This window comes from Mastomys coucha, unplaced genomic scaffold, assembly GCF_008632895.1.
Source record: "Mastomys coucha isolate ucsf_1 unplaced genomic scaffold, UCSF_Mcou_1 pScaffold18, whole genome shotgun sequence".
In the NCBI taxonomy this organism is placed as follows: domain Eukaryota; kingdom Metazoa; phylum Chordata; class Mammalia; order Rodentia; family Muridae; genus Mastomys; species Mastomys coucha.
In genome coordinates, this window is record NW_022196900.1 from 76,763,424 (window position 1) to 76,778,719 (window position 15,296).

General features: G+C 40.5%; 1 protein-coding gene across 3 annotated transcripts in view; it reads right to left on the minus strand.

Annotated features, from left to right (window-relative positions):
* Positions 1 to 2,536: 2,536 nt before the first annotated feature.
* Ybx1 (Y-box binding protein 1) overlaps positions 2,537 to 15,296 on the minus strand; it is a 16,920-nt gene continuing 4,160 nt past the window's right edge. Inside the window, exons 5-10 of one of the 3 annotated variants that reach the window (XM_031378458.1) lie at positions 10,122 to 10,155; positions 7,754 to 7,843; positions 7,111 to 7,413; positions 6,531 to 6,613; positions 3,435 to 3,700; positions 2,537 to 2,914 (exon numbers count right to left, since the gene is read on the minus strand). In XM_031378458.1, the coding sequence (XP_031234318.1) occupies positions 3,466 to 3,700; positions 6,531 to 6,613; positions 7,111 to 7,413; positions 7,754 to 7,843; positions 10,122 to 10,155 (745 nt within the window). In that variant the 3' untranslated portion in view covers positions 2,537 to 2,914; positions 3,435 to 3,465. Of the gene's footprint in view, positions 2,915 to 3,434; positions 3,713 to 6,530; positions 6,614 to 7,110; positions 7,414 to 7,753; positions 7,844 to 10,121; positions 10,156 to 15,296 lie in introns of all 3 variants that reach the window. The other 2 variants (XM_031378457.1, XM_031378459.1) reach the window with 2 other exon arrangements.

Genomic DNA, 15,296 nt, shown 5'->3' on the forward strand with positions numbered 1-15,296 from the left:
TTTATTATTGAAAGTAAATAACAGGTTCAATACTTTGTTCTGAACTCAAACAAGCAAACCATAAAACCCCTTGCCCCCTAAGGAACTCAGTCTACCAGGGACAGACAGCATATGGTGATATGCTGTGTTAGGAACAAGAGGAATTTAAGCAGGAACCCAGGAAACAATAAGAACTTGCACATAGGGAGAGGATGCTACATCTAAACACATTAGAAATGTCCTTCCTAAACTCCAGGCTTTTAAGAACCGAGGGAGAATGACATTTGGTTATCTGCAGGAACAATTACAGCCAAGAGGAAACGCCTTGTGGTGGGGATGGTGCCTCACATGTTCCAGGAAAAGGAAACTGGAACAAACAGTAGACACAGGAATGGAGCACATTAAGCCTCCTGTAAGACACTGACAGATTTTAAGTCTCCAGACTAGTTTTGTTTCTTTTTGAGGCAGGGTCTATGTAGCCCAAGCTTATCTAGAGCTATTAAGATCAGTCTGGCCTCATAAGAGACCTTCCTTCCTGCCTGTGTCCTGGGCACACCACCGGAACTTGGTAGGTCTCTTGCATTAATGTGGAAAACATGCAGTAGACAGCTTACACAGGCAGCTCCTCCTCTGTGTGTCAGTAGAGGCCTGGGCTCAGTCTAGGGTAGCTAATATGCTGTTTCAGTTAAAGTCCATGGAACTCACACTAATTGGATATGGAGAAATGTGATAATAATTGGGTCTCCAGTTGGCCGTTTGGGGTTAAGATATCACTGAGAATGGGTTTTGATATCAAGACTTGCAGCCATTTTGAATTTGTGATCTGCCTTGTGGATTGATGTAAGCTTTCACAAGATGTGGTGGCAAATGCTTTTAATCCTTGTTTAAGGGCAGAGGCAGGTAAACCTCAGGCAATTCTTGTCTGGTCTACATAGGTCAGACTATTCTATTCTAACCCATTGATACTGTATAAGCCTAATTACATTTTTGTTGTTTTCCTCTTAAAAGTCAACAGCAGCCTCCTCACTAATAAGCATAGTAATTGTTCCCTTAATTCAAGACAGGCTTTCTGTGTAGTCTTGGCTGTTCTTGAATTCATTTGAAGCTGGCCTCAAAACTCCTAAGAGGTCTGCCTGCCTCTGACCCCCAAATGCTGGCTGGGATTGAAGGTCAGTTGGCACTATGCCCAACCCACAACAACATTCTTAATCTTTGGCTCTGACGGTTAACTTCAGAGTCTGAGTCCCCTTTTGGATTACATATTTTTCTGGTCACCATTTATGTCCTTGGCCTGGACTATCAACTTCAGTAGCAACATGTCTGTGACAGACTTTCATCAGCATTCCAACCTGGATGTATGTTTCCATCACACACCCAAGCTGGTCTCTGACATCTGTCAACCAATCATTTGAAGATTGAGTTGACACCCCTTCCCATGTTGTATTACTTCATTCCAGCACAGCACTGTCTCTCCAAATCCCTTCACCCACTATGTCTACCCCCACTGTTGAAAACATCTAGTTTTATATCCTTTCTTCTGGATTCCTGTCCCAAGTCTCACCTGGACCTCTAGATTTGGTCACTCTAAGACTTAGTATGCAGAACAATCCTATAATAGTAACTTTCTAATTAGATTAGGACTACATTTCCTATTGCCATCATTACCACAGGATCAAGAGGGTGCCTTCTGGCCGCTGAGTTGATCTGCTCTATTGCTTGCTGGCTCGTTTCCTGATACCTCAAGAAATGCTCGCAAGCTTCTACTTGGACTGAAGACATGCAACTCTCCAGGAACCTTCCAGGTTCTTGGCAGGAGGTAGCTTTAAGGACTAAGAAAATACCAGATTCTGTTTCTCAGGTGATTGATTCAGATGTTACTATTTTAATATACAATGACCTGGAAGAGGGTCAATGCATTATTCATTTCATGGTTGTTCTTAGAAAATTCACTAGCATAAACACCTCTACACAATCAACTGTCTATTATTGATACACTCAGACCTGCCAATCTTACCAGGAATTTCTTTCACTATGCTCTTGGCAACAGAATATTTACAGCAGTCACCATACTTGATATGAGCTAACACTAATATTGCCTCTCAGTATGTTTATGTTAATAGGACTGTTGAAGTCCTCCATCAATTCCTATTAGTTTCTATTACTCAGCATTTTTTTCCCCTTTTTGGTTTTTCAAGACAGGGTTTCTCTGTGTAGCCGTAGCCCTGGCTGTCCTCAAACTCAGAAACCTACCTGCCTCTGCTTCCCAAGTGCTGGGATTCCGGCCCAACTCAGCAATTCTTTTATGTAATGCCAGTGCATCCTGGAGCTTCACTAGAGGGAAACATACCTCAGAAAAGCATGACCCTACAAAACTTCTCTACCCCTTCACTTTGCAGGAAGAGACCTTTCCTACTCAAGCTTCACAGCACTCCTGACAGACTCTGATCAGCATAACAAGTGTTCCTGTTCCCTGTCAGCATTACCGGTGTTACCTGTGTTACCTGGCATCCTGAAAGCGGGAGAAGATTTACTGAATTATGACAAAACTAGACAGACACTATTATTTAAGACCTTTATTAACAGGTGCTTGCAGTTTGTTGACTTTTTTGAAAAAATCAAGTTGTAAACTTTATTACAAATTAAAAAGGAAGTTCTTAAAAATCTCAACTTGACCAGATATGAAACAATTTAAAAACCGTTAAAGGTGTATTGAGAAAAACCAGGCCTTTTTTTTTTCTTAAAAAACACGTTTTTCATTACCAAAAAAGAGACATCTTTAGGTAAAAATAATAAAAACCCCATGCTGCATAGATAATGCAGACAGTTCTAATGTATCTGGTCAACGGGCAAAAAGCAAGCACTTAAGGTCTTCAGCTCCAATCTTTGTTCATTTCTTATTGCTGGAATTTCAATTTCTTCTTGTTGGATGACCAAACTGCAAAGAAAAGACTCTTATTTACCATCCCAAAGTCTTTAGCTCGCAGACCACTCTAGAGCAGCCACATTTTACCTACCTTGTTGGTTTTAGCTTAAAGAATGATTTACAACAGAAGTGGACACTAACTCTGGATACATACAGATGATCTTTGGTATAGAAGGGGAGAAAATGGCAAACCCAGAACCAGAGCAAGTAAAGTCAAATGTAAGCTGAGCTAGGCATGACAGACCTCAGACTCACTGGCTGGCTTCAAATTGGAGACCTGCCTGCCTGCCGGTATTAAAGGTGGGCACTACCAAAACCTGGTAAGGCTACTTTTCAAACCTTAAATTTTGCAACACTGTCTTCAGTGAGACGCTGCTTAGCTTTCTGCCAAAATCAGAGTTGATCCAGAAGCGTAGGCAGCTAACTTGTGTTAGAGTGAACAACACAATAAAATGGCTCATCTTAATCTATTACTTCCAGTTTCTTTTGTACTAGAGCTCAGCGAAGTGGAAGCCAAAGGGTGCCTACTTACCCGGATGATGGTAGAGATGTTAAGCCGGCATTTACTCAGCCCCGCCCTGCTCAGCCTCGGGAGCGGACGAATTCTCAGCTGGTGGATCGGCTGCTTTTGTCTCTTTGCCATCTTGTGGTTTAGGGTTCTCTGGGCGTCTGCGTCGGTAGTTGAAGTTGCGGCGATACCGACGTTGAGGTGGCTGCTGACCTTGGGTCTCATCTCCTTGATTTTCCTTGTCCTCTTCATTGCCATCCTCTCTAGGCTGTCTTTGGCGAGGAGGGCCCCTGAAATGAATACTACATACTCTCAAAAAACAGTAACAGCTTTCATCCTTTAGCCTGACCACAAGTAATAATATTTGGTACTTGCGTGTACCAACCATTTTCTTCAAATGGTCTTTCAGGCAGCTTAGCAAAAATGTAAGTTACTCTCAAAAGCCAACTGTATAAGCATATTCTCTTTCATATAAACCAAGGTCTGATGCTCAAATGCTTGGAATCAGAACAATGCTGGTGCCCTTTGACTCAACTATTCTTCCTTCTACTATACTTTTAAATCTCTCATCTCCATCTCTCATACACTGAAATCCTCAACCCCATTCTTTTACTGATACCAGTACCCTTTCCATCAAAAGGAGCTATACTTCCCACATGTTTTAATATTTCCTTCTATTTTAGTTCATGAACAAAAAAATTAAGAATTTTTTCACCATGTACTTAAGACATGGCTGGGACCATGTTTCAACTTAATTACCATGCCAAGAAGTGACCAATTTGTGGCTTGGCTGGAAAACCCTCTACTCTGTGAAATGTGTTACCTACTATAAAATTAATTCAAAGGCTGGAGACATGCCTCCATAGTTAAGAACACTTGTTTTCAGAGGACCAGTGTTTGATTCTTAGCGCCTATATATGGTGGCTTACAACCAACCCTTAGTCCAGTTTCAGAGGAACCCACAAGCTTTTCTGACTTCCATGGGCACCAGGCATTCATGCAGGCAAACTTTCACACATATATGTAACAAACAAAAACTTTGCAAAATTAATCTTAAGTTAGATATGTTAGCTGTAACAAATCACAAAGCAAAAAGGATAATATCTATTTTTATAAAAGGCATACATACAACTAAAAACACCACCAAAAGATATCCGCTCAAGATATCAGAAAACTAAGAGATTTTAGAAGCTGCACAGTATAGTATAAAGGCAAACAGAAGATTCAGTTGTTCACTCCTATAGACTAATATATAGACTGCTACAAAAGCACGCTATGCTACGGTAATGGATATAGTATTAAAGCACTCAGGGCCATAAACACCAAAAATGGACGTTGAGCATAAAGATAACACAAGAAAATAATGCCCCTCCCCTGGGGCATATTTATTTATTTATTTATTTATTTATTTATTTTTGTTTTTTTTGAGACAGGGTTTCTCTGTACAGCCCTGGCTATACTGGAACTTACTCTGTAGACCAGGCTATCCTCAAACTCAGAAATCCGCCTACCTCTGCCTCCCAAATGCTGGGATTAAAGGTGTGCGCCACCACTGGCATTAACAGAGTTCTTGGGTTTTTTTGCTAAGTTCTTTTCTAAACATCAGTACCAAGGGATTTGATTCCTCTAACCAAGGGTGCCAGCCATACATATATTGGGCACGCATACATGCAAGCAAAACATACAAGTAAAATAAATCTAAGAAATATAAAAAACAACTATATATAACGAACCATCAAAAGGCCCCTAATAACCTGAAAATCATAGGACATTGGGCACATGCTTTTAATCCCAGCACTCAGGATGCAGAGGCACATGATCTGGAGTTATCTCTGAGTCTGAGGCCAATCTGGCCTACAGAGAGTTTCAGAACAGTCAAGGCTACTTAAAAAACAAATGAGTAAACATAGACAGGGCAGTAAGTATGATAGTGCACACCTTTTAATGCCAGGCCTGAAGAGGCAGAGGCAAGCAATTTCTAAGAGTTCTGGGCCAGCCAGAATTACCAGATGAGACACTGCCTCAAAAATAAAATCAAACACAGATCAAATAATATGCTCACAGGCACTGGTCACACTGGGTGCCATGGTAATTGCCTTTGATTCTAGCTACTCAGGCAGCGGCCAGGCAGGAAGGCTGGTAGTTTGAGGCTGGCAGCTGAGGCAACTTTAGTATTCTCATTCTCCCTTCTTTTTCTCTTTCTCTCTTAAAGAAAAAAAGAACAAAAACAAAATCAAACCTTGGTGGTGATGCCAACATCAGGGGTAGGAAGCAAGGGCTCACTGGCCAGCCAGTCTAGCTCAATCAACTACAGATCCAGTAAAAGACATTTTTAAAAACTGAGGGGAATAATTAAGAAAGATCACAAATGTTGACATACACACAAACACACCACACATACATAATAGGGGGTGGGAGGGTCAGTCAGGAAGGTACTCACCAGACAAGTGGACATAGCATCCAAATTCTGGGGTGGGAAAACTAGCTGCTAACCCAGTCTCCATGTGCAGAAGCACAAATAGCTATTGTAACCTTACTGGGATTTTTAACCCCTGAAGCCTGAGCCATGAAGACTAGTGCACATGAAGCTTTCCCTCCATTATTCTAGTAGTTCCTTTTACCTAAAATATCTACTACACAGTACTTTCAATACTTGAGTAGGTAGACAGGTCCTACCTGGGTTCAGGTTGACTTATGTAGCACACACCTCCTTGTACTTATTATAACATCAACCTTACCTTTCTTCTCCCAAGTAAGCATGCTTTAGATACTGTCTCAACTACTCTTACCTTTTCAAAGATAGAAAATTTGCAATTCTATACTCTTGCATAAGAAATAAAAACAAAGCTTTTAACTATATAAGCTATTTTAAAAAGCAATAACAAAATGCAAAGAATACATTCCCAAAGACTGCTCTCACTTAGTAAAGAGATTATGTCAGGGTTGGAGATTTAGCTCAGTGGCGGAGTACTTGCCTAGCAAGGCCCTGGGTCCTGTCCTCAGCTCCAAAAAAAAGAAGAAAGTATTAACTCACGTTAAGACTGAGTGAGAAGCACGGTGTTGGAGAAGTATAACATCTGGCTGAAGAACCTAACAGAAACAGGTTATGATGGACCATACCTGCGGAATCGTGGTCTGTAACCCCGATACATATTCTGTCTCACTGGTCTACCTTGCTCTCCTGCACCTTGGTTGTCAGCACCCTGGAAGACATCAGAAATTAAAGTCTATTTGATCAATAACAAAATCCCAATCAGGCAAATTCAAACTTCTGTTTCTTTCTTTGAGACAGCGTCTTTCTACATAGGAGTCCTGGCACTTCATATATGCAGACCATGCTAGCCTCAAGTGAAGATCCAGCTGCCTCTGCGTAAAGAATGCTGGGGTTAAAGGCACACACTATCACTGCCCAGCCAACCTCCAACTCTTGAGCACAAGACATGATTACATGACTATGGTCACAACATAAATTAACAAGCGTGGAGGTTCATCACTATCAAAAGTGCATCCTGTGGGTAACAGTAATTTAGGATAAAATGTCCAGGAGACAGTCAAGACACAATCTTTCTCAAACAAGGAACCAGGTGGGTTGCTGGTCACTTAGCACTCACATAGCATCCTCAAAGCCCTAATTCCCAGGACGAACAAACAAAACTGTTGTTACACTCAATGTCAACCCTCTTCACTTGTTAGCACTTACCTCCATCACTTCTCCTTGCACAGGGGGGTTGGAATACTGTGGTCGACGCGCATAGGGTCTCCGCATGTAGTAAGGTGGGAACCTTCGCCTGCGATAGGGCCGGCGTTGTTGGGCCTGGCCTTCAGGAGCGCTTTCCGATCCCTCGTTCTTTTCCCCACTCTCACTATTCTGGTAGTTTTGCTGGTAATTGCGTGGAGGACCCCTACGACGTGGATAGCGTCTATAATGGTTTCGGTCTGCTGCATATTTACTGCCTTGAACTGGAACTCCACCAGGGCCTGTAACATTTGCTGCCTCCGCACCCTACAAAAGTCATTATTTATTGACAATAACAAAGGAAATTCAAATATTCAATAAATTTCACAAAAGATGGGGAGGGGGAAAAAAAACCAAACCCAAGAGATAACAAAATGGAGGTCGTGTGCATGGGCAAAGGGTGCATAGGAATGACTACATCATCAGCTCCTCACTGTTCTGAAGAGACTGCTCTCTAACTGCAGCCAGCACATTAGGCTTGATGCACCTGTGTTCATGTAGTCACCAGAACACATCATCCATCCAATTAGAGCCACCATCCTAACGGATGAGATCTCCACATGATTTCCATACCGAAGTCAAACCTTTACACAAAAAGCATCCTCACCTTTTCTCCTTCAACAACATCAAACTCCACAGTCTCTCCATCTCCTACACTGCGAAGGTACTTCCTGGGGTTATTCTTCTTTATGGCAGTCTAGTAACATCATTCCAAAAATAGATTAACAGGGGAGAAGAATGTGCTTTTTCATTTCAAATGTACCAGCGTCAACATCATTTTTACCTTGGATATATACTTAATATTTTGCTTTACATAAGACCAAACTGTCAATAGTTTAGGAAGAAAGCAGGGACCAATGATACCCCCAACCTCAACCAAAAGACTCCAATCTTACAAGGCCCCAGCATTTTACCACTATTTACAAAACTAAAGTAATTTAATACTCACGACAGACACAACAATGTGTAAAATAAGGTGCTTTTTGGAAAAGCATCACATATGAAGCTTGGAACAAAATGAGACCTCCATCTATCCCCCAAAGACTGCACTTAATAGCAGAAGCTAGCCAAACACACGGCCAGTTTAGATGACAGGCGAGTTTAGTTTTACATGCTTCAACTTTGACCATTAACAACTCTTGTCCCTTGACTATATCAAACTCCATTACAAATGTCAACCAAAATCCCTTCCAGCCTATCTATGATGAATACTTCCATGGAAATGCATTTCACATGTATCTATACCACTCTTTGTATTTCTCTCTGTACGGGACTGTTGGTTATTACCTCCCCAGAAAACAGTTAAGTCTTACATTATATAGGGCTTTAAAAAATTATGAAGTGCCCAAGGTCACACAGCTATTAAGCGGCAGGGGAACTTTTTCTAAATCCAGTTCTTGGGACTCCAAATCCCATGTTCATTCCACATCACAGCAGTATCCATTACAGGATCACTCATGCATTTCCATTCCAGAGGAGGCAGGACAACCAACAAAGCTGAGGTCAATTAAGCTCCGGTGCCCAGAACTGCAGTCTACTTGATACACCACCACGACCTGAGCAGCCAAGTCCCAAGAACAACTCCATATTGAAACCACTTGCAAAATAAGTAGGAAAGCATATTGGTGACACTGTGGTGACGACTGGGTGAGTTGAGTCAAATAATTGATCTCATCTGTCATCTGAACTGCCGTAGTTTCATACCTTTTATATGTAGCCAACTCTCAATTATATGCAGTCATAGGGGATAGCAGAAGCATGCATTAAAATCCCCAAACACATTAGCATTCATCTTTAGCCCCTTCTAATCTTTCATGGTCGCCAGTGGCAGTAAGACTATTAAGCTTTATTGCTTGTCTGTACAAGTCTGCTTATTTTCAGTGTGTAAGAGGAAAGGTAAGTCACCTTACTAACAAAGGACATTAATCTTCTAGATATGAGCAGTTAATTTACATGTAGAATTTAAATGTTTGCATACTTATATTCCATAGGGCTTTAGATATACTAGAAACTAAACAGGGATTCCCCTCTGAATCTCATTTCTAGGAGCTACAAAATGCTAACCTGTTAACTTCTCCTAAGGAGGATGCTGCCACCCAAGCTCTTAGGTGTCTGAACACTGGGGAATACAGATTCTGATTCTAGGTCTTTTAATCTCTCATCACTTAAGAAAAAAAGTGGTTAAAATTTAAATTAATTTTCAATATAAGTGGCCATTTCAACATTCCCGTGAAAAGCTGATTAGGCAGTCATGTATTTTCTAACCCACTTCTCCATGTGAAGGTAAGCCTGATGGGCGCAGTGGGGCACTCATGTGGCAGCATCTTACTTTAACAGTAATTCTCAATTCCTCAATGTCCAGTCACTTTTCTACTCAGGATGCAGTTTCTGCTTGGCTAAGAAGTCTCCTCCAAAAACATTGGCAGTCAATTAAAGTTATTTACTGACCACTGGCTGCAAGGTTTTCCACTTAATGTTAAATCACTAGTAAGGATTTAAATTTCTAGTCAATTCTAAAGGTGTAAACAGAAAGCATTTAAAATGCTTTAGGACAACTGAGACTTGCCCTACTGGCCTCCTGTTTTCTAAACAGACAACTGTTTTATAGCTCTGCCCAATAAAGATTCACCCTTACTAAGGCAGACCCAACTGTACAGCTTCTCGGGGGTCTTGCCAATGCTCTGGATTTATAGAAACACTATTCAGGTTAAACTCATGGTGGGTATTTGTCTAAACGAGGTTATGAAAACTGAGTGCCATCCGTTGAACAGATTCAACTTTTAATTATTTAAAAGTAAGTGGGCCCTCTCCAATACAATGTTTCACTCTACACTTTAACCGTTGTATTACTCTTAGATTCAAAACTAAATTAACTCATCCTTGGACTTAACCTTTAGCAAAGCTGAGAACACAGCCATCCATTTCTTCTCACAACCTTTGAGCCAGAAATGCAGAGAATCTATATAAGCACTCACCTGGTGTACAAATACATCTTCCTTGGTGTCATTCCTGTAAGACAGAAGAGAATAACAAGTGAAGGAAATTCAAATTTTACTGCACAAGACCCGATTCAAAGCATGCCTGGTCAGTGGACACCCCCCCCCAAGCTCTTAGCTGTCTAGGATTAAGTGGAAAGTAATTTGAGTGTTGGCTAGGGTGACATTAGGAACATTGGAGAAATAAATTTTCACATCTTTGGTAGGTAAGCCAGAAAAAAACCAAAACAATACAAAACAAAACAAACCACAAAACCTCAGTAAAAAAAGCAAGCTATATGAATTCTGCTTAAGACTATAAACTGTTCAGTGATAAGCCCACCCAATACCTGTAAGATAAGCACACATGTCTAAGGCAATGGAAAAAAGGAGCCATAACTCAAGGGATAGACCTGACAAGCAATGCCTCTCCCATGCCTTGCCCTATTAAACATTAACAATAACCCAGCACACACCTTTATCTACAGCCAGCATTACTAGCAATAGAGTCATTTCCACTTCCTCCACCATTTCTAACCTCCAGAAAATGCAACAGAGAACAAATGTAAGCTATGTACCCCTCACTTGGGTGCCTAACACTATTTCTAACAGCACACATACTCCCTTTCATCTCCCATCAGACTTCACAATCCTTAGGCAAGTGAAATTTGCCAAATATATCAGCAAAACTTTCTATTTGATAGTTTCAAGTCCAGCCAGATCTTGATCTTATGAGCTCTGCCTCAGCTTCCACGTTACTGGCTGGTATTAGTTACGGGGCTTTACCAGGAAACAAAGTCATTAGACGAATGAATGTGGTGTGATACAATTTATTGCATAAATAGTGGTTGACTGTAAGGACCATCAAATTAGGAGTGTAAGAGCCCAGAAAATTAGGTCAAAGTTCAAAGTTCAGATAGGAACTGACCATGTCTTAGACTAAAGGGCCACCAAATAAAGTCATTTAGGCTCCCTTTTTGAGGACAAAAATGGGAGAAACTGAAACTAATTGAAAACTGGAAGTGAGAATTCATTAGGAACCACAAGCACTGGAAAAAGATTGCCTTTATTTTAGTGACCCACTCCAGCCTCTTCACTATTGGTAAGCCAGAGAAATGCCTCAGTATTAGCTCTAATATTTTAATTTAAAGATCAAAGACACTAGTGGCACACTGCTAAGAAGCAAAGAATTCACACAAAGTGTCTTCAATTTTGACAACAAAGCAATAGATATTTTATCACAACATAATCAATTTGCTGGACCCAAACAATTGCAAATCTTTATTAAACAAACAAAACAACAACAAAAACCCCACCAAGCCAGGCAGTGGTGGCTGCATGCCTTAATCCCAGCACTTGAGAGGCAGAGGCAGGCAGATTTCTGAGTCAGCCTGGTCTACAGAGTGAGTTCCAGGACAGTGAGAGCTATTAATTTCAACAAATACTGGCAGAGAGGTGAAGGGTAGACAAGTCTAGAAAGATTTAAGAGGTTGTTGCATCACAGCACACTAATTACTGTTCTAAAGCCAGGAGACTCAGAATTCAGAGGTAGAAGTGGTCCCAGGCTTGCTGGGAGACATCTAAAGGTTCAGTAGCCTGGCTGGGTACAGTGGCAGGGAGAGGCCAGCTGGATACCTGTGAGCTCCAGAACAGAGAGCTTATATACAGACATCATTTCAGACAACCCCCTCCCAAGAATTACTAACCAACCAGGTTTTTATATTAAGTAAACTTAGCATGTGAATACTAATTTTTTTTACCTAATTAAAATTGCTGTCTATTGCTTGTATATGTTTGGACAGATAATCTCAATATGCAGACCAGGCAGGCCTCAAGTCAAACCTGGAGACCTCTCAAGTGCTGGGATTAAAGGCGTGTACCACCTTAACCTTGCTGTTTGGATGCTTTATTTAAAGAGTTCCAGGACATCAAGGGCTATACAGTAAAACCAGAGTATGCTTTAAATTCGCTATTCCATGGAGGGTAGTTTTTATTCACAATAAACAACTGCTTCTGGGTTATAGAAGGCCTTATACCTAGCTTTAAAAATAGGATAATGCTGGCAATAAGGCAGCAGCATTATTTCCTAAGAAAACACTTTATTTTGTGGATACATGCAGAAAAATGACCAGCCTACCTACAAAGTACATGTAGATATCCAGAAGAAAACTGACAGTCCCTAAGATAATATTTCACCCAAACTAAAATAGCACTGGTTTGAACACATCAAATCAACTATTAAAAAAGGACAGAGAGAAAATACTATTGGAATTGCAGAGATGGCTCAGTGGTTAAAAGTACTTGCCCTGGCCAGAGCCAGGCTTGGATCTCAGCACCTACAACTGACACTCCAACTCCAGGAGCTCAATGCCCTTTTATGGGCTCTGTGGCCACCAGGCAATTGTTGTGCACATACACACAGCAGCCTGGTCCTGTATTCCAAACATTATACTAGGTGTTCTATATACACCATTTAATCCTCACAATTTGGTAGTGGCGGCATCATTAATCCCTACCACCTTCACAAAACACTGAACTGAAATACAACCTGTGGCCACTTGTTCACAGCACTGAATGCAGCTTCCCCCTTTTATTATTACTTGTGCCACATACTAGGTAACGTGCTAAGTGTTCTATTAAACCTCTTAAACATTTCTTGGATATCTATCATTCAAACTCTAGCTCCCTACAATTACCAATGAGGTCCTTAAGGTTAAAAGCAAACTAACAGGAACAAAATGACAATAAAAGAATTGAGCCTTCTCAAAGAAATCATCCATGGGAATTAACAAACAACAAAAAAACCTATGAAGTACTTTTTTACACACATTACTGCTTTAAATAATACCTACTTAAGTTTAAGATTATCCTCAACAAATTGCTCCACATCTTACTAGAATTACTATCAAATTTCCCAGCCTTGAAGCTTACCCTAAAATCACAAATCCCACTTAATTCCTTGTTTTCTAGGCAGACATATTTCTCAAACATGACCATAGATGATTTCAAGAGTTCAGACAAGCTTGAAGGCCATCTGACTCCAACTGAGTTAGAGTCTCAGTATAAGGAAAACAGAAGGCTAATGTACTTGTTGCTTTTTCTAGAACATTGTTAAGAGCAAATGACTGTACCTGGCAAAAGAGGGAAAGAACCACAACGTGAGGATTCTGTTCCAAGTTAGTGACTGAGTAAGTTGACTTCAGTCATCTGAAGATGAGTGGCTAGTTAATGCAGGTAGCTCGGTCTTGTGTGCAAGCTGAGAGCCCCAGCATTAAGTCAACCGTTTCATGTCCCTTCCATAACCACAGGAGTCCTTCGGTCTTCTTGTGCAACACCAATTTTACTAGATACATGGTAAGAGACTTCTGATATAGAAGTAGAATGACTTTAAAAGCCCAAGAGATTTTGGCCAAAACCTTTCCAATCTACAAAATGTTAATTTTTACCAAGGATATTGTAACAAAGTACTTTAGGCTTTGCAGTATTACAATATAGACACAGCTAATATTTTAGAATATAAAAATGTATTGCTACTATAAATATTTATGTTTCTGAATGATCTTTCCTTTTTTCTTTCCCACAGGGGCACTAGAGACACACTAGCCACGTGAACTAAAAGTGGCCTCTAGGAACTTCACCACTGCAGAATCCATGGGAGCAAACCAACAGTCACTGGGCAAAAAAGCTTTCATTTTCTTGCTGTTCTTGATGAGCTGGACCCAGCAGAATTGCCCTTGCACTTGAAGCACCTCCAAAGAGGTTGGTCTTCATGGCTGTGCCCAAGTGGGTTTGCTTGTACTGTTTAATGTGCCACCTATGGTCCTGTTGGTGACTAAAGAGTATGAAGATCAAGACACCTGCCCATCCCACCAGAGTGGAACTTCAGCTAAGTAGTAAAACACACAGAGAAATCCCTGTCTCAAAAAAAAAAAAAAAAAAAAAAAAAAAAAAAAACAAAACAAGATGACACCACTAGGTCTGGTGGCACACATCTATGATCCAACAACTCCCTGAAAAGACCCATTTCCTTTTTACCTCAAAACTCAAAACCCAAAAAGATTAAGGAGGTCCAGTATTTTCTCCTTTAATTCCTCAACTGCACCTCAATCTTAGTATGAGATTGTAAACAAGTCTTTAATTTGCAAAGCTGCCTTACACACCTGAAGACTAGAGTTAGCAAACAAAGACTCCAGTGTAGGTCTGTACAAAGTCTTTTAAAAGCTAAGAACAGTTAGTCACCCTAAGAAATTATCTGTAACTGTATGGACAAGCTCCAAACTGAAAATGCCTAGGATCTATTTTCAAATCCTGCTCCTACTACTTCCTGTTTTTATAGGACAAATCACTCAAACCTGTGTTTCCAAGAACAGTACCTAAGTCTCCAAGGTTTTAAAATCTTAATCACTTAACAACAAACATTGAATAAATACTATTCACACCAATGTTATTGCAGTAGCTAGTAACATATAGGGAAACTCCAAAAGGGAGAACCCCCCAAAGGAAGACTCATACTGACAGCATTTAGTTTTAAAGACAAAGTTAAGCTTTTATTTAGACCATTGGGGGAAAGGCCTATCCTATGTACAAAAGCCAGGCAAAAATGGCAGTTAGCAATGTAAGAATTACATGCAACTAACTAGGACAGGGAAGGTGGTTCACCTGGAGAAAATGCTTGCAGTGCAAACTGGACAAGAGTCCAACCTCCCAGAAACCATGTAAAATTCAGATGCAGTCTGTCCTCTGACCTGCATACAAGTGCTTGTAGCACAGACATGCGCGCGCACACACGCACACACGGGCACACGCACACGCATGTAAACTTTAAGTAACAGGCTAGTTCAAAGAAAAATAAAGAAAGAAAGAATTTCTTGTAAAGGCTGAGATGACAGGCCAAACCTCTCTCTCTGTGGTGTTCTGAATGCCTAACTCCATCACTGAGCCACAATCCCAACCCTAACTTTTGCCACAATAAAAGATGCATTCCATTGAAGTGTTCTTGATTTATACTTTTAAGTGTTTCAGGATTAAGAACCATTATGTACATCTAATAAGCTGAAAGATTTGTGGAAGGGATGCAAATAGGTTACCTTACATGCTTTTTCTGTCAACACAGTATACGAAGGGATAAAAGCAAATAATTTTTTTCAATCCCTAGATTATGCCTCTATGGTTTTC